The sequence below is a fragment of the Triticum dicoccoides genome, chromosome 3B, assembly GCF_002162155.2.
Source record: "Triticum dicoccoides isolate Atlit2015 ecotype Zavitan chromosome 3B, WEW_v2.0, whole genome shotgun sequence".
NCBI classification, from domain to species: Eukaryota; Viridiplantae; Streptophyta; class Magnoliopsida; order Poales; family Poaceae; genus Triticum; species Triticum dicoccoides.
In genome coordinates this window covers 78844130-78863849 of record NC_041385.1, presented here as the reverse complement: position 1 = coordinate 78863849, position 19720 = coordinate 78844130, and the positions used below count along the sequence as shown (strand labels likewise).

At 47.9% G+C, this 19720-nt stretch overlaps 3 protein-coding genes across 3 annotated transcripts; all 3 read right to left on the bottom strand.

The window, feature by feature from the left end:
• Positions 1-23: 23 nt before the first annotated feature.
• On the bottom strand, positions 24-849 carry LOC119274845. Its single transcript, XM_037555579.1, has one exon. It carries the CDS (start codon positions 436-438, stop codon positions 220-222), a length of 219 nt encoding a protein of 72 aa, XP_037411476.1. The 5' UTR covers positions 439-849; the 3' UTR covers positions 24-219.
• An 842-nt stretch (positions 850-1691) lies between these two features.
• Positions 1692-2392, bottom strand: LOC119274843. The gene has a single exon (XM_037555576.1). The coding sequence runs from the start codon at positions 2145-2147 to the stop codon at positions 1935-1937; it is 213 nt and encodes a 70-aa protein (XP_037411473.1). The 5' UTR covers positions 2148-2392; the 3' UTR covers positions 1692-1934.
• A 3348-nt stretch (positions 2393-5740) lies between these two features.
• LOC119274842 (non-specific phospholipase C6-like) lies at positions 5741-8115 on the bottom strand. Its single transcript, XM_037555575.1, has 2 exons — positions 6713-8115; positions 5741-6321 (listed from the first exon to the last, which is right to left on the bottom strand). Exons 1-2 carry the CDS (start codon positions 8004-8006, stop codon positions 6020-6022), a joined length of 1596 nt encoding a protein of 531 aa, XP_037411472.1. The 5' UTR covers positions 8007-8115; the 3' UTR covers positions 5741-6019.
• Between the last annotated feature and the right edge of the window lie 11605 nt (positions 8116-19720).

Genomic DNA, 19720 nt, shown 5'->3' with positions numbered 1-19720 from the left:
GCAATTTTAGCCCTCTTTGACTGGTGATACCGAATTGCACTTTTTTTTTGGTATTTTTTGGGGGTACGGCTCAAATCAACCATTCAATAAATCACAGGTTGATGAGCTGACAGACAATCCTGAGCATGTATGGATAAAAAAAGAGAGAAAAAAATCAAACATGGAACACACACGATAGCTAGCCGGTGGTCTTGTGGTAGAATGTATGGTGCCGGAGGGCTAGCCGGCGTAGACGTGGACGCCGACGGCGACCATGAAGATGGCGCAGAAGGCGAAGAAGATGACGGTGTGGACGAACATGGCGATGCCGTTGGTCTTCATGCTGTGGAACTCGGGCCGGCCGCGCCCCCCGCCGCCGGGGATCTCGCAGATGAGCCCCGGCAGCATCACCACGAAGAAGGCCGTCGCGATCAGCACCGGGCCCCAGTCGCCCGACATGGAGACGATCCGATCAACGGTGAGCGCCGCCCCTCTCTCCTCAAGAACTCTGTCTTACACTCTTACTAATGCTAGTGCTGCTCTCCTAGCTAGGTTTCCATCTATAAATAGAACGTTGGCGGGACGATGACGACGACGGTGATGACAGTGTGGCGTCTGGCGTGACCAGATCGGGCGAGCTGCCGTGCCGTCCAGGGAGTGGCGGCCGGCCGGCCGGCCGGCGAGGAATTGTCATTAGCAGGCGAGCTCAGTGTTGGGTGGACCGAGGCAACAAAACAAAACGCATCCATCACATCACGGCTTCTGAGACCCCAAAGGCTACCACTACATCTTGTGAGACCTAGGCAACTTATTTGCAGTCTGGAAGAAGATCACTTGTGTCTCTCATCATCTTGCCTTGCGTTGCCTCGTGTACTACACCAGCTGAACATGTGATCTGTGTTTCCTGATGCCACTAACTAACCACTGTACACTTGACTGGTGTATGTATGTGTGTGTGTGTGTGCAGATTGTATGTCACTGTCAGAAGCTTAACGACGCAGCCTGCATGTATGCTCACTTGTCAGCACGGCTACACATCAGGCACACCGGCCAGCTACAGTAGCCAAGACAGACACCATCCTCACCTACTCTGCTTCAGTGAAGAGTGTTGCTTTTGACACGAGGTCACACTCACCTAAGCTGGATTTTGTTCCTTTCCTGCAGCACTCGCTACTCAGAAAGCAGGCTTTCGCCCCGCTTTGTAGATAAAGTCCAACACAGCACCGCGACTCGACACCAAACCCTCCTTTGTTACCTGAGCTCATTTTACACCACACACGCTGTAACTACTGACCTTGTTTCCTCGGCGCAGCAGCGGCGCTGAAGCAGTTTCAGGGAGAAGAGAAATGCAAACAATCTGAACAAGGATGGAGGTTACAAAATGAAAATTCATCTTCAGAGGTGGCTGAATCTTAGCTAGGAACAAATTTCTTCCTCAATCACTCTCAAAACCAGGCTCACTTCTTCACTGAATGCTCTGTGCGTTTCTTTTAGAACGAGGAATTATCCACTCACCCTCAGCTGGGGACTTTGATGGATGCTCTCCATTTTGTTCCTTTCCTGCACCACTCACATCCTACCGCGACTCCACACCAAACACTCCTGTCCGACCCACACTGCTGTATCTGACAGACACTGTAACTACTACTGCTAACCTGCTTCGTCCTCTCCTGAAGCAGCTTCAGACACAAGGGAAACGCAAACAATCTGAATGATGAGAAGTGTCACAGAAACAGAGCTTTATTTATCTTGTGGTAAGTGAATCTAGCTACAAGCAAAGAACCAGTTTCATCCTCAGTCGCCACGGCAACATCGCCGATCGACACGGCGAGCGAGCGAGGGACACTATTATGCATGAACCCACAGAAACAATACCCTAAACTTTCAGAGAACCCAGCCCAGCTACATGTTCAGCTGATGGATGGATGGCGAAAACACGGAACACCGGGTTCGGTTTAGGGGCCGAGGTCGATGTGCACCCCGACGGCGATGAGGAAGATGGCGGCGAAGCTGAAGAAGATGATGGCGTGGACGATGATGGACACGGCGCTGGTGTGGAAGTTGCCGAACTCGATGATCCGGCACTTGCCGGGGATCTGGAACAGCAGCCCCGGCGACAGCAGGATGAAGAGCACCAGAGGGATGAACACTCCAGCCCAGTCCTGCATCTTCTCCTCCCTCCCTCTAACTTCTGTCTCCTCCTCCTAAGGTAGAACAGAGTATGCTCTGACACACTGCAGAGGAGGAGCCTGTCTATATAGTAGCAGCTAAGCTAGCCAGTCTATCTCTTTGTGCAGTCTTTATATAATGGCCATACAATGGATACCAGTAGATGGAGGAGGAGGAGGAGGAGGAGGTTGGGGCAGAGCTTTCATTCATGCTGCACATGCCATCATTCCAGGAAGAAGAAACACGGCCTCTCTACTTTAACCACAACAGGCAAAGGGCAGCCGAGCCTTTTATGAGCACCAAAAATGGACCCCTTTTCACTTGGGCAGTTGGAGGCAGTTAGGAAGGCTGGAAATTTTCTGTTCCTAAACAATATATTTGGTGCAGAATAAATTAATTAATTGGATCAACAATTGGTCAGATCTAGCAACAAGTATGGCATGCTGTTCATGCTATTCATGTTTTTCTGTCTCACAAAACATGCTATTCATGCTTCTCTGTTCCTAACCAATCTGGTGTAGAATAAATTAAGGATCAATAACTGGTGTTGGAGTATTTAACAGATGTAGTGGCACTGATTCATGTTTCTGTCTCACAACATACCATGCATTACACAGCAGTAATTCAGATGTTTTAATAGGACTGATAAAAAAGGGAAGCCAGCAGGTTACTGCAAGCATAGGAGCTAAGTGACACTAATTGTTGGCAAGGGGAATAAGCTGCCTGTGTAGGGGTATGTACATGGCTTCAGAAAGGGAGGTCAGCTAGGTTAACCATTGGTTGGTGAGGGCACCTAATAATTAATTAAGCTGTCACTTCAAAGTCAGACCAATGAACTGGATAGGAAGAGGACACCTAAATGGAGATCCTCACAAAAAAGATTTCCTGACCACACAAAAAAGATTCCTGATAAAACAGCTGGCAAAAGCAAGTTCCTTGTTATCAACTCACACAATTAGACAATAGCTACTGATAGTTTGAAATTTGTCTGGGTGAAAAGAAAAAGCATGAAAGATGATGGTAGCTAAAAATGACACGCAATTAGACGCGCGTTCGAGAGAATGAAAGAAGATGGTTAAAAGCATGCACTGGTAGAGTCCAGACCACCGCAAATCTTCGTCGTGACTTGACAGGTCAAAGCATGTTATTTGTAAGTTCCTTGTTAAATCTCAACAGTTACTGCTAATTAAAACGTCATTTTAGTTACCAAGATGCAGATAATTTCCTTGGTAATCAAAATGTCACTTTAGTTAAAGATAATGTCAGCAGGACCAGTCCTGCATCTTCTCCCCTCTCCACCCTCCGTCTCCTCCTCCTCCTCGGATAGAATAGAAGATGCTCGGTCTCTTTGTGCAGCAGTGCTATATGGTGGCCATACAATGCCAGTAGATGGAGGAAAGGAGGTTGCAGCAGAGCTTTCATGCATGCACATTCCATTCATTCCAGGAAGAAACGTGGCCTCTTTAGGGTTACCACACCAGGCAAGGGCAAGGGCAGTCTAAGTCTTTCATAAGCACTAAAAATGGACTACTTTTCACTTGGGCAGTTAAGAGGCAGTTGTAAAGGCTGGAATTTTCTGTTCCTAAGCAATCTGGTGTCCAGTAAATTAAATGGATCAATAATTGGTGCTGGAGTAGTTAACAGAAGTAACTGCTAACTAGTACTCCCTCCGTAAAGCAATATAAGAGCGTTTAGATCACTATCTAAACACTCTTATACTACTTTTTTACAGAGGGAGCATGTCATGCCATTCATGTTTCTGTCTCACAATAAACCATGTAGAACAGATTTCAGATGTGTTTGTAAGACTGATGAAAAAGGAAACTCAGCAGGTTACTGGATGCATAGGAGCTGATAAGAGTATACTTGTTGTTGGTAAGGGGAATTTGTCTAAAAAAAAGTTGTCTATGTAGGAGTACATGGCTTCAGAAAGGAAGCTCAGCTAGGTTAACCATTGGTTGGTTTTGGTGGACAGCTAACTACTTAAGCAGACCGATGAACTGGGTAGGCAGAGGACACCTAAATAGCCACACACCAAATCTTACTAACTTTCCTGACCACACAGAAATGGTTCCTGATAAACAGCAAGCAAAAGCAAGTTCCTAGTTACCAAGTTACACCGATAGGCAGTAGTTACTGGCGATTTGAGCGTTGTCTTCTTCATAAGGATCCTCTCTTGCAAAAAAGCAAAAGCACGAAAGATGATCATAATTAAAATGACACGCATTTAGACGTGCGCTCGAGAACATGAAAGATGATGGTGAAGTAGTAGAAGAGTCCGGACCCCCGCAAATCTCATGCCAAGTCTTTGTCTTGTCGTGACTTGACAGGTTAAAGCATGCTGTTCATAGGTCTGTCACATTGACAAGATTAGATCACTGCGTGTGTCCGTGGGTGAGACTGAGAATATGTATCGGTTAGGGAGTAAGTGGAATGTCTGTGTCGGCTACCAAAGCAAAAACAAGAATGGACTAGTGGTGTGCTGAATGGACCATGCATGCATGATGAAGCCTTTGGTTGCTTGCTTTCTGAATCAAAAGCATGAAAGGGACCTTGTTTCAACTCCAGGTTTATCAGGAACTTCATTACTTACTCTAGGCCCCCTGCTTTACACAATGATAGTGATCTATAACTTGCAAGAATACGAAAAAAATTAAATACAAATCTGACTGAAAGTTTGGTAACAAGCACAATCAGAAAAACAGTCTTAAAGACAGACGCAAAGATGAATCCAGCATCAGCAAAGGTGTTGCAGATGATCATGTCGACAGAAACACAACAAACGGCTGAAATGTTCGAGGAAGAAATCCTGTCTCTATTAACAAACAGATATGCTTGTCAGAATAGATCCCTCCTCAATAGCTGCCACTGCACTAGCTATGCTTTGCAGAAGAAACATTGAGATATAAGAAGCCCAATGGGTTATGATCCATTTGAACCAAACCATGGCCAATCTAAAATGAAAAGATAAGAACCTAAGCTTGATTATGTCCATAACTTGAAATCACACATCCCTCCAATCAGTCTAACTTTCTCAGTGAACAACAAATTTAACACAAAGCACCATAGGTAACCATTTGCCCAAAGACAATTGTCCCCCGTAATTTCTCGTTATAGATATAATATGTTCCTCTGTAACGAAATTCAAGCAAATGGTCCACACATGTGCATTACATTTCAATGTAAAAGTTAGCTACATAGGCAATCAGGGCTGTATCATGAAGGCTCTCGGAGGCCCCTATTCAGTTATAATTATGTCACAAGGTACTTGACCGATCCAGGCATCCAGCACTGGGTCAACCAACTACTAGTTACTACTCCTGATTCCCCCTCTTCTGTGTCTGCTATGCTAGTGTTCCAGATGATCATGCTCACAGAAGTACAAATAACGATCGAAATGTTGACTACTTAATAGGCTTTGCCATAGAGAGGTTGAGATATCAGAAGCTCAATGGGTTATGGCCCATATATACCAAACAATGTCCACTCTAAAATAAATAAATAAGAAGATAAATTTTATACATCCCTCCAACCAGTCTCAGTGAACAATAAACTAAAACAAACAAACACCCCAGGTAATCATTTGTCAAAGACAATTGTCCTCCGTAATTTTTTGTTATATATAATAATATGTTCCTCGGTAATGAATATATAATAATGTGTTCCTCCATAACGAAATTCAAGGAAATTCCCCAGATGTGCACTCTACATTTTTGAGGTAAAAATGAGTATTACATTGGCAAAAGGGGCTATACAGTTAAGGTTCTTGCAGCCCCCTATTCGGTTATAATTGTGTTACATGGCATTTCATATATACTAATATTTCACAACATCATAGATGCTAGCCTTGCTAAGCCTTTGAGTTATCTAATTAAGGACTTGTGGTGGTACTCTTACTTGTCAAAGATGACCTCATGGTAACAATTGCAGACTCATTTGCGCCTAATTGTCTGGCCTGCTTACTTGCCTGCAGAAAACCTTTGATGGCTCGTCTCACATATGTGTCGGCCTGCTTCACGGTCATCTTTTTCTGCGTCTCCTGAGCGGAACTCGTCAACATGTAGTCGCCGTTCAAGAAGCTTGCTAATTCGACGAGCTCACGCTGGAAATCCGAGAGAATTCCGTGTTCTTTCGCTGGGGTTGTTCTCTCAAATGGTACTTCTGGCAAAGTCTCTGTAAAGGATGAAAACAGAACAAAGTTTCTTCATTCATACTGTAAGCTTCAAACTAAGCAGAGAGCATCCAAATTAAGTGAATTGTGACTATAGTTCTGCCAAATTTCCCATTCTTCATTCATACTCTTTAAGCTTCAAATTATGTAGAGAGCATCTGAATAAGTGGAATTGTGATGACCATGATTCTGCTGAAATGAATTCCCCATTGTGTTCATGTGAGAGATCCTCGGTAGTATTAAGTAGAGAGGATCCAAATTAAGTGAAATGTGACTATAATTCTGCTAAATTAAGTGAAATCTGACTATAATACTTCTAAATTAAGTGAACTCTGACTATAAATCTGCCAAATTCCCCATTGTGTTCATGTGAGAGATCCTCAGTAGTAGTACCTGGGCAATCTGTCCTTGGTTGGTCGAGTTGGGTGAAGATGTGCTCAAATGTGCCTGCCCATTCGTCTCTTTTGGTGAGGAAATCAGATCTGAGGTTGAAGATCTTCTTGATGGTCGCCGGGATGGAGGAGTGCTCGTACTCGGATGTGGCCGTCGGCCCGTTCGGCGGTCGCCCCACCACCGTCCCCTTCTTGATCCACGGCGACACCATCATTGTGGGCACCCTGACCCCGAGCCGGTCGAACTTGAAGAAGAAGGGGACGGGGCCCCTGAGGCCGTCGGGGCTGGGCACGCCGGCGACGGGCGTGGCGACGTGGTCGTAGAAGCCGCCGTGCTCGTCGTAGGTGACGATGAGCAGGGTGTCGTTCCACTGTGGGCTGGCCCGCAGCGTCTCGTACACGTCCTTGACGAGCCTCTGCCCGTTGGCGACGTCGTGGGCCGGGTGGTCGTCGTCGGCGGGTGTGCCGGTGAGGTCGAAGTACCTGGGCTCGATGACGGACAGCGCCGGCAGCCGCCCCCTCCGGGCGTGGTCCCTGAATGCGGAGTCGTAGAAGTGGAAGCTCTGGGCGGCGGCGCGCACGGTGCGGAGGTTGCGGTAGAAGAGGGTGGTGGGGATGGTCTTGAAGTAGACGTTGAAGCGGCGGCCGTCGGCGGCGAGGGAGTCGAAGATGGTGTGCTGCGGGTAGCCGCGGAGGAGGTTCCACTTGTCGTGCGCGACGGCGCCGTGGGAGGTGGCGGAGTAGAGGAAGAGGCGGTTGGGCTGCGTGGGGCCCGGGAGGGAGGAGAACCAGCGGTCGAAGACGGCGAAGTCGGCGGTGAGCGCGGAGAAGGCCGGGAGGAGGGACGGGGTGAAGCCCCGCATGACGGCGGAGGAGAGCAGGGAGTTGACGGAGAGCGCGGAGCGCACGAAGCCCGACATGGTGGGGGGAGCCGGCTGGTCGGCGGCGCCGGCGGTGGAGTTGGGGCGGAACCCGAAGACCTGGTCGAGCACGTCCTCGAAGGAGTGGCCGGGGTCGTCGGGGACGACGAGGGAGGCGTCGGCGGAGACGCAGACGGGCGGGAGGGAGGAGTTGGTGGGGTCGACATTGCACTCGGCGCCGGTGAGGCCGTCGATGGGGAGGCCGAGCAGGCGGCGCATCCAGCCCAGCATGTGGTCGAAGGACCGGTTCTCCAGCGCCAGCACCACCACGTTCTTGATCGGGCTTTCTCCGCTAGGGCGGGCACTGGTCGTGCCGGCGGCGAAGGCGAGCATCAGGAGCAGCAGAAGCGCCCGCATTCCCATCGGCGGCGGCATTACCGTGGCGGTGGCGGTGGCGGTGAGCCGGTGAGTGAGTGAGGGAGTGGACGCGGAGCACGGAGAGGAAGGGAAGTTGGGCTGGCCTGGCCTCTTTTGGCGGTATCCGGTCCAGTTCGTACTCGAAAATTTATTTTAATCTGTTGGGCCCATGAACTGTTGGGCCCTGCGTATTCCCGTGCTACATGTACAAGTTGTGGCGTACGACCGTGTCAGTAAGTAGTCGGCCGTTCATCTCGTGTGACAAACAGCTTCCCGAAAATCATACAAAGAGAACAACTTTCCTGAAAAATATATCAATCATTTTCGTCCTCCCTTAAAAAGGTAAAGAAATATAAAAGCATTTAGATCACTACTTTAGTTTTAGTGATCTAAAGGAAGTACCAAGCATTTCTCCCCTCTCGTCCTTTTTTTGAGCTGAATGGTGCCATCCGTGGGGCTAGCGTGCCACGTGTCGCATGGCAAACACTTTTCTCCTTGTGACGTTTTGTTTCTTTGTTTTTTCTTGTGTTTTTTTTCTCCTTTTGTTTTAATCTACTCGTCGGGTTTCTTCATGGAGCATAGGGTGTGCTTCACGTGTGAAGTAGATATGTGCTTCTTTATCGGAAATTTGCAGTGCCACGTAAGTGCGAGGGCACTCAACTGTCAAGCCCTGCCGTTCGTTGGATTTGCATCACGATTCATAAAGTAGTTGAAATCACGCACGAGAGCATAGTAAAAAAATCTCTCAAAAAACTTTAAGATTCAAGGATAAAATTTACAGTTTTTGCATCTAAAAATGCCCAATTTCAACAAGTTTTAGAGATAAAATTTTAGGTAATTTTTCCTCTTGGTCGTAGACACAGAATAATTGTTTTTTATCGACCGCTCGTACTAAGTTTCAACATTAAAACTTAACATATTTTTTTTTAAAAGTCGTCAAAATATATTCAAAATGGTTCTTATTTCAAAGAGTTGGTCACGAGAAATGCGAATATGAAAACACAACTTAATTTAAAATTTTCATTTAAAAGTTATAGAACTTTCAAAATCGGAAGCCAAAATAAAAAGGCGGCACCAGGGACCCAAGTGCCCCCGCACTTGCGTGCCCTAAATTCTCGTCCGGTTCTTTGTGTGAAAGCACAACCGTGCTTCTTCAAAAGTGAAGCACATATGTGCTTCACGGGAGCACAAAGTTGGTAAACTTTGCGAAACACATGCCCATTTCTTTATGGGAGCATAATTTTGCTTCAATATATAGGAACACAACTTAGTACACATGTGTTTTATCGAAAAAGGGTTTTCCCCGCTTTGTATTCCAAAGCAAACCACCATAGTACACATCGCAATGCCGGGGCGAGCAACACAACAAGCCCAAAAAAAAGAAGAAAAAATAAATGTCAACAACGGCAGCTCGACAAAGCGAGGAAGACACGCGACCGCTGCGCCCTCCGGAAACAAACCACCATAGCCCAAGGCTCCGAACTACCGCGAACTAAGCAGCACCTCCAAGAAGGGATGCGACACCGACGACGCTGCTGCCCGGACAAGTCCTAGGGTTTCCCCCAGTACGCAGAGGGAGGTGGGGGATAGCTACTCCCGACACCCTCCACGAAGGGATAGTGGCACCCGCCGGTGTCACCGCATCGGAGCCGGACGAACCGGCAAGGATTTCTCCCGCACGCCAAACCCCACCGACCAACCAAACCACCGCCCAACTATGCGCCAACACGGTTGCGCCGCCTCCAACACCGTCTCGCTGCGAACACCACCACGAGGCCAAGAGGACCCGAGAGAAGATCCGAGTGACGGGAGCAGCAACATCAAGGCCGAGCGGGAGGAAACCACCTCCACCGCCGTCGTGCGGGAGGCCCGCGCCTCAGGCACATGTGTTTTCATGGTAGCACAATTGTGCTTCAAAATGGGGGAGCACAAGTTAGTACAATCTTGAAATATGGTTAGTACAGTTTTGAAGCATGAGTTAGCCTGTGTTTGGTTGAGCTTATTTTTGTAACTTCGGCTTTCAAAAAGCTAGAAGCTAACCAAAGGGAAAATTTTGACATCAACTTTTGTAAAACCTATAACTTCCACGTGGTGCAAATCTCACAGCCAGCCTACCTCAACTTCTCGAGATTCTTAGCGAACCGTTCAGCCGTCCTCTAGAAATTGCTTACTACTCCCTCCGTTCGGAATTACTTGTCACAAAAATAGATAGAAATGGATGTATCTACAACTAAAATACATCTAGATACAATCATTTCTTGGACGAGTAATTCCGAACAGAGGCAGTATTTACCTACTTTTGCCACTCCCAAGCGAAAAACGATGGGATGGATAGAAGACCATGAGCAAACCCACTAGGCAATCACCTCCAAACGAACAGATCAACCACTACTCCGGACCCAGACGGCTAGGGTTCCTAGCAGCAGCTGCTTGTGTCCCTCAAGCGCCGCGCGCCTAGCCCACCCTCCGCCTCCATCCCCCGCACCAGTTTAGCCTCTGCTTCCCCGTCGAGTTGCTTGTGCCGGCAGACAGCGAGGCCCTACCGCGAGCAGCCGCTCCCACCCAACTGTCCAACCACGGACGTCGATGACCGGCGCAATGCCGACGAGCAGAGCTAAAATATGAGGTAGTCAATGTTGGGGAACGTTGCAGAAAATTAAAATTTTTCCTACGGTTTCACCAAGATCCATCTATGAGTTCATCTAAGCAACGAGTCAAGGGAGAGAGTTAGCATCTACATACCACTTGTAGATCGCGTGCGGAAGCTTGCAAGGTGATGATGTAGTCGTACTCGACGTGATTCGAATCACGATGACCAAGTGCTGAATGGACAACACCTCCGCGTTCAACACACGTACGGGACGGGAGACGTCTCCTCCTTCTTGATCCAGCAAGGGGGAAGGAGAGGTTGAGGAAGACAGCTCCACCGGCAGCACGACGGCGTGGTGATGGTGGAGAGGCAGTACTCCGACAGGGCTTCGCCAAGCACACAACGGAGGAGGAGAGGTGTTGGGGAGGGGAGGGCTGCGCCTTGGAGGGTGGTGTGGCTGCCCTCCCCTCACCCCTCTATTTATAGGGGGAAGGGAGAAGGGGGCCGGCCCCCTAGAACCCATCTAGGGGGGGTGCGGCGGCCTAGGGGAGAGGGGAGAGGGTGGCTTGCCCCCCAAGCCAAGGGGGGCGCCCCCTCTAGGGTTCCCCCTCAACCCTAGGCGCATGGGCCCAAGGGAGGGGGGTGCGGCCAGCCCACCAGGGGCTGGCTCCCTGCCCCACGCAGCCCATGTGGCCCCCCGGGAGGGGTGGCCCCTCCCGGTGGACCCCCGGAACCCTTCCGGTGGCCCCGGTACAATACCGGTATGACCCCGAAACTTCCCGGTGTCCGTTTGACAACTTCCCATATATAAATCTTTACCTCCGGACCCTTTCGGATCTCCTCGTGACGTCCAGGATCCCATCCGGGACTCCGAACAACATTCGGTAGTCACATACTAGTCTTCCTAATAACCCTAGCGTCACCGAACCTTAAGTGTGTAGACCCTACGGGTTCGGGAGACATGCAGACATGACCGAGACGCTCTCAGTCAATAACCAACAGCGGGATCTGGATACCCATGATGGCTCCCACATGCTCCTCGATGTTGTCATCGGATGAACCACGATGTCGAGGATTCGATCAAACCCTGTATGCAATTCCCTTTGTCAATCGGTACGTTACTTGCCCGAGACTCGATCGTCGGTATCCCAATACCTTGTTCAGTCTCATTACCGGCAAGTCACTTTACTCGTACCGTAATGCATGATCCCGTGTCCAACACCTTGGTCACATTGAGCTCATTATGATGATGCATTACCGAGTGGGCCCAGAGATACCTCTCCGTCATACGGAGTGACAAATCCCAGTCTCGATCCGTGTCAACCCAACAGATACTTTCGGAGATACCTGTAATGCACCTTTATAGTCACCCAGTTACGTTGTGACGTTTGATACACCCAAGGCACTCTTACGGTATCCGGGAGTTACACGATCTCATGGTCGAAGGAAGAGATACTTGCCACTGGCAAAGCTCTAGCAAAACGAACTACACGATCTTTTATGCTATGCTTAGGATTGGGTCTTGTCCATCACATCATTCTCCTAATGATGTGATCCCGTTATCAACGACATCCAATGTCCATAGTGAGGAAACCATGACTATCTGTTGATCACAACGAGCTAGTCAACTAGAGGCTCACCGGGGACATATTGTGGTCTAAGTATTCACACGTGTATTACGATTTCCGGATAATACAGTTATAGCATGAATAAAAGACATTTATCATGAACATTGAAATATAATAATACTTTTATTATTGCCTCTAGGGCATATTTCCAACAGTCTCCCACTTGCACTAGAGTCACCAATCTAGTTACATTGTGATGAATCGAACACCCATAGAGTTCTGGTGTTGATCATGTTTTGCACGCGAGAGAGGTTTAGTCAGCGGATCTGCGACATTCAGATCCGTGTGCACTTTGCAAATCTCTATGTCTCCATCTTGAACATTTTCACGGATGGAGTTGAAACGACGCTTGATGTGCCTGGTCTTCTTGTGAAACCTGGGCTCCTTGGCGAGGGCAATAGCTCCAGTGTTGTCACAGAAGAGTTTGATCGGCCCCGACGCATTGGGTATGACTCCTAGGTCGGTGATGAACTCCTTCACCCAAATCGCTTCATGCGCTGCCTACGAGGCTGCCATGTACTCCGCTTCACACGTAGATCCCGCCACGATGCTCTGCTTGCAGCTGCACCAGCTTACTGCTCCACCATTCAACATATACACGTATCCGGTTTGTGACTTAGAGTCATCCAGATCTGAGTCGAAGCTAGCGTCGACGTAACCCTTTACGACGAGCTCTTCGTCTCTTCCATAAACGAGAAACATGTCCTTCGTCCTTTTCAGGTACTTCAGGATATTCTTGACCGATGTCCAGTGTTCCTTGCCGGGATTACTTTGGTATCTTGCTACCAAACTTACGGCAAGGTTTACATCGGGTCTGGTACACAGCATGGCATACATAATAGATCCTATGGCTGAAGCATAGGGGATGACACTCATCTCTTCTTTATCTTTTGCCATGGTCGGTGACTGAGCCGAGCTCAATCTCACACCTTGTAACATAGGCAAGAACCCCTTCTTGGACTGATCCATTTTGAACCTCTTCAAAATCTTATCAAGGTATGTGCTTTGTGAAAGACCTATGAGGCGTCTCGATCTATCTCTATAGATCTTGATGCCTAATATATAAGCAGCTTCTCCAAGGTCCTTCATTGAAAAACACTTATTCAAGTAGGCCTTAATGCTGTCCAGAAATTCTATATTATTTCCCATCAAGAGTATGTCATCTACATATAATATGAGAAATGCTACAGAGCTCCCACTCACTTTCTTGTAAACGCAGACTTCTCCATAAGTCTGCATAAACCCAAACGCTTTGATCATCTCATCAAAGCGAATGTTCCAACTCCGAGATGCTTGCACCAGTCCATAAATGGATCGCTGGAGCTTGCATACTTTGTTAGCGTTCCGAGGATCGACAAAACCTTCCGGCTGCATCATATACAGTTATTCCTTAAGATGCCCGTTAAGGAATGCCGTTTTGACGTCCATTTGCCATATCTCATAATCATAGTATGCGGCAATTGCTAACATGATTCGGACGGACTTCAGCTTCGCTACGGGAGAGAAAGTCTCGTCGTAGTCAATCCCTTGAACTTGTCGATAACCCTTAGCGACAAGTCGAGCCTTATAGATTGTAACATTACCATCCGCGTCCGTCTTCTTCTTAAAGATCCATTTGTTTTCTATCGCTCGCCGATCATCGGGCAAGTCTGTCAAAGTCCATACTTTGTTTTCATACATGGATTCTATCTCGGATTTCATGGCTTCAAGCCATTTGTTGGAATCCGGGCCCGCCATCGCTTCTTCATAGTTCGAAGGTTCATTGTTGTCTAACAACATGATTTCCAGGACAGGGTTGCCGTACCACTCTGGTGCGGAACGTGTCCTTGTGGACCTACGAAGTTCAGCAGTAACTTGATCCGAAGTACCTTGATCATCATCAATGTTTTCCTCTTCAGTTGGTGTGGGCATCACAGGAACATTTTCCTGAGCTGCACCACTTTCCCGTTCGAGAGGTAGTACTTCATCGAGTTCTACTTTCCTCCCACTTACTTCTTTTGAGAGAAACTCTTTTTCCAGAAAGCATCCGTTCTTGGCAACAAAGATCTTGCCTTCGGATCTTAAGTAGAAGGTATACCCGACAGTTTCCTTAGGGTATCCTATGAATACGCATTTTTCCGACTTGGGTTCGAGCTTTTCAGGTTGAAGTTTCTTGACATAAGCATCGCATCCCCAAACTTTTAGAAACGACAGCTTAGGTTTCTTTCCAAACCATAATTCATACGGTGTCGTCTCAACGGATTTAGACGGTGCCCTATTTAAAGTGAATGTAGCTGTCTCTAGAGCGTATCCCCAAAATGATAGCGGTAAATCGGTAAGAGACATCATAGACCGCACCATATCCAATAGGGTGCGATTACAACGTTCGGACACACCGTTTCGCTGAGGTGTTCCAGGCGGCGTGAGCTGTGAAACGATTCCACATTTCCTTAAGTGTGTACCAAATTTGTGACTTAAGTATTCTCCTCCACGATCTGATCGTAAGAATTTTATCTTTCGGTCACGTTGATTCTCTACCTCATTCTGAAATTCCTTGAACTTTTCAAAGGTCTCAGACTTGTGTTTCATTAAGTAGACATACCCATATCTACTCAAGTCATCTGTGAGAGTGAGAACATAACGATATCCTCCGCGAGCCTCAACGCTCATTGGACCGCACACATCGGTATGTATGATTTCCAACAAGTTGGTTGCTCGCTCCATTGTTCCGGAGAACGGAGTCTTGGTCATTTTGCCCAAAAGGCATGGTTCGCACGTGTCAAACGATTCATAATCAAGAGACTCTAAAAGTCCATCGGCATGGAGCTTCTTCATGCGCTTGACACCAATGTGACCAAGGCGGCAGTGCCACAAGTATGTGGGACTATCGTTATCAATTTTAAATCTTTTGGCATCTACACTATGAACATGTGTAATATTACGCTCGAGATTCATTAAGAATAAACCATTGACCATCGGAGCATGACCATAAAACATATCTCTCATATAAATCGAACAACCATTATTCTCAGACTTAAATGAGTAGCCATCTCGTATTAAACGAGATCCAGATACAATGTTCATGCTCAAACTTGGCACTAAATAACAATTATTAAGGTTCAAAACTAATCCCGTAGGTAAATGTAGAGGTAGCGTGCCGACGGCGATCACATCGACTCTGGAACCATTCCCGACGCGCATCGTCACCTCGTCCTTCGCCAGTCTCCGTTTATTCCGCAGCTCCTGCTGTGAGTTACAAATATGAGCAACGGCACCGGTACCAAATACCCAGGAGTTACTACGAGTACTGGTAAGGTACACATCAATCACATGTATATCAAATATACCTTTGGTGTTGCCGGCCTTCTTACCCGCTAAGTATTTGGGGCAGTTCCGCTTCCAGTGACCCTTCCCCTTGCAATAAAAGCACTCAGTCTCAGGCTTGGGTCCATTCTTTGACTTCTTCCCGGTAACTGGCTTACCAGGCGCGGCAACATCTTTGCCGTCCTTCTTGAAGTTCTTCTTACCCTTGCCCTTCTTGAACTTAGTGGTCTTATTGACCATCAACACTTGATGTTCTTTCTTGATTTCAGCCTCTGCTGACTTCAGCATCGAGAACACTTCAGGAATGGTCTTTTCCATCCCCTGCATGTTGTAGTTCATCACAAAGCTCTTGTAGCTTGGTGGGAGCGACTGGAGGATTCTGTCAATGACCGCCTCATCTGGGAGGTTAATGTTCAGCTGGGTCATACGGTTGTGCAACCCAGACATCTTCAGGATGTGCTCACTGACAGAACTGTTTTCCTCCATCTTACAACTGTAGAACTTGTCGGAGACATCATATCTCTCGACCCGGGCATGAGCTTGAAAAACCAGTTTCAGCTCTTCGAACATCTCATATGCTCCGTGGTGCTCAAAACGCTTTTGGAGCCCCGGTTCTAAGCTGTAAAGCATGCCGCACTGAACGAGGGAGTAATCATCAGCACGAGACTGCCAAGCATTCATAATGTCTTGGTTCTCTGGGACGGGAGCGTCACCTAGCGGTCCTTCTAGGACATATTGTTTCCTGGCAGCTATGAGGATGATCCTCAGGTTTCGGACCCAGTCCGTATAGTTGCTGCCATCATCTTTCAGCTTGGTTTTCTCTAGGAACGCGTTGAAGTTCATGTTGACATTAGCGTTGGCCATTGATCTACAAGACATATTTGCAAAGGTTTTAGACTAAGTTCATGATAATAATCAAATTATGAACTCCCACTTAGATTAGACATCCCTCTAGTCATCTAAGTGTTACACGATCCGAGTCGACTAGCCCGTGTCCAATCATCACGTGAGACGGACTAGTCATCGTCGGTGAACATTCTCATGTTGATCGTATCTTCCATACGACTCGTGTTCGACCTTTCGGTCTCCGTGTTCCGAGGCCATGTCTGCACATGCTAGGCTCGTCAAGTTAACCCTAAGTGTTTTCGCTGTGTAAAACTGTCTTACACCCGTTGTATGTGAACGTAAGAATCCATCACACCCGATCATCACGTGGTGCTTAGAAGCGACGAACTGTAGCAATGGTGCACAGTTAGGGGAGAACACTTCTTGAAATTTTTGTAAGGGATTATCTTATTTACTACCATCGTCCTAAGTAAACAAGATGCATAAACATAATAAACATCACATGCAATTATATAGTTGTGACATGATATGGCCAATATCATATAGCTCCATTGATCTTCATCTTCGGGGCTCCATGATCATCTTGTCACCGGCTTGACACCATGATCTCCATCATCATGATCTCCATCATCGTGTCTTCATGAAGTTGTCACGCCAACGACTACTTCTACTTCTATGACTAACGTTTAGCAATAAAGCAAAGTAGTTTACATGGCGTTATTCAATGACACGCAGGTCATACAAAAAATAAAGACAACTCCTATGGCTCCTGCCGGTTGTCATACTCATCGACATGCAAGTCGTGAATCCTATTACAAAGAACATGATCTCATACATCACAATTCATCATTCATCACAACTTCTGGCCATATCACATCACATGATCAATCACTGCAAAAACAAGTTAGACGTCCTCTAATTGTTGTTGCATCTTTTACGTGGCTGCAATTGGGTTCTAGCAAGAACGTTTTCTTACCTACGAATCACCACAACGTGATTTTGTCAACTTCTATTTACCCTTCATAAGGGCCCTGTTCATCGATTTCGCTCCAACTAAAGTGGGAGAGACAGACACCCGCCAGCCACCTTATGCAACTAGTGCATGTCAGTCGGTGGAACCGGTCTCACGTAAGCGTACGTGTAAGGTTGGTCCGGGCCGCTTCATCCCACAATACCGTTGAGCAAGAAAAGACTAGTAGAGGCAAGTAAGATGACAAAATCCACGCCCACAACAAAATTGTGTTCTACTCATGCAAAGAGAACTACGCATAGACCTAGCTCATGATGCCACTGTTGGGGAACGTTGCAGAAAATTAAAATTTTTCCTACGGTTTCACCAAGATCCATCTATGAGTTCATCTAAGCAACGAGTCAAGGGAGAGAGTTAGCATCTACATACCACTTGTAGATCGCGTGCGGAAGCTTGCAAGGTGATGATGTAGTCGTACTCGACGTGATTCGAATCACCGATGACCAAGTGCTGAACGGACAGCACCTCCGCGTTCAACACACGTACGGGACGGGAGACGTCTCCTCCTTCTTGATCCAGCAAGGGGGAAGGAGAGGTTGAGGAAGACAGCTCCACCGGCAGCACGACGGCGTGGTGATGGTGGAGAGGCAGTACTCCGACAGGGCTTCGCCAAGCACACAACGGAGGAGGAGAGGTGTTGGGGAGGGGAGGGCTGCGCCTTGGAGGGTGGTTCGGCTGCCCTCCCCTCACCCCTCTATTTATAGGGGGAAGGGAGAAGGGGGCCGGCCCCCTAGAACCCATCTAGGGGGGGTGCGGCGGCCTAGGGGAGAGGGGAGAGGGTGGCTTGCCCCCCAAGCCAAGGGGGGCGCCCCCTCTAGGGTTCCCCCTCAACCCTAGGCGCATGGGCCCAAGGGAGGGGGGTGCGGCCAGCCCACCAGGGGCTGGCTCCCTGCCCCACGCAGCCCATGTGGCCCCCCGGGAGGGGTGGCCCCTCCCGGTGGACCCCCGGAACCCTTCCGGTGGCCCCGGTACAATACCGGTATGACCCCGAAACTTCCCGGTGTCCGTTTGACAACTTCCCATATATAAATCTTTACCTCCGGACCCTTCCAGATCTCCTCGTGACGTCCAGGATCCCATCCGGGACTCCGAACAACATTCGGTAGTCACATACTAGTCTTCCTAATAACCCTAGCGTCACCGAACCTTAAGTGTGTAGACCCTACGGGTTCGGGAGACATGCAGACATGACCGAGACGCTCTCAGTCAATAACCAACAGCGGGATCTGGATACCCATGATGGCTCCCACATGCTCCTCGATGTTGTCATCGGATGAACCACGATGTCGAGGATTCGATCAAACCCTGTATGCAATTCCCTTTGTCAATCGGTACGTTACTTGCCCGAGACTCGATCGTCGGTATCCCAATACCTTGTTCAGTCTCGTTACCGGCAAGTCACTTTACTCGTACCATAATGCATGATCCCGTGTCCAACACCTTGGTCACATTGAGCTCATTATGATGATGCATTACCGAGTGGGCCCAGAGATACCTCTCCGTCATACGGAGTGACAAATCCCAGTCTCGATCCGTGTCAACCCAACAGATACTTTCGGAGATACCTGTAATGCACCTTTATAGTCACCCAGTTACGTTGTGACATTTGATACACCCAAGGCACTCTTACAGTATCCGGAGTTACACGATCTCATGGTCGAAGGAAGAGATACTTGACACTGGCAAAGCTCTAGCAAAACGAACTACACGATCTTTTATGCTATGCTTAGGATTGGGTCTTGTCCATCACATCATTCTCCTAATGATGTGATCCCGTTATCAACGACATCCAATGTCCATAGTCAGGAAACCATGACTATCTGTTGATCATAACGAGCTAGTCAACTAGAGGCTCACCAGGGACATATTGTGGTCTAAGTATTCACACGTGTATTACGATTTCCGGATAATACAGTTATAGCATGAATAAAAGACATTTATCATGAACATTGAAATATAATAATACTTTTATTATTGCCTCTAGGGCATATTTCCAACAGTCAACACTCCTCCCTCCCTCCTTCTCTACTCCCCCACCCCTCCTTGTTCTTGTTGTACAAAGTAGTAGGATGTTGTGTTCGTTTAAAAAAAATTATGGAGTGTTTTGGGATGAATACTAGTTGTACAGAGTATATGTTGACAATATGATGAGGAGAGCCAGGTGGATGGCAAACTCCTCCCATCCTCACACGGGACAATGTCTCCGTCGATGGACCCGAAGTTGCCGGACTCGGATCCACTGCCTGTCATGCCGGAGAAGGCTGATCATTTGAGATGAGCCGTGAAAGTGAAGTGGACTAGCAAGTGGCTAGCGTTTCGTGCGAATGAGGAGGGG

Coding starts and splice junctions, on each gene's coding strand:
- LOC119274843 (XM_037555576.1), bottom strand. CDS start 2,147: ATGCAGGACTGGGCTGGAGTGTTCATCCCTCTGGTGCTCTTCATCCTG.
- LOC119274842 (XM_037555575.1), bottom strand. CDS start 8,006: ATGCCGCCGCCGATGGGAATGCGGGCGCTTCTGCTGCTCCTGATGCTC. Junction 6,322..6,712: donor ACCAAGGACAGATTGCCCAG/GTACTACTACTG, acceptor CATCCTTTACAG/AGACTTTGCCAGAAGTACCA.
- LOC119274845 (XM_037555579.1), bottom strand. CDS start 438: ATGTCGGGCGACTGGGGCCCGGTGCTGATCGCGACGGCCTTCTTCGTG.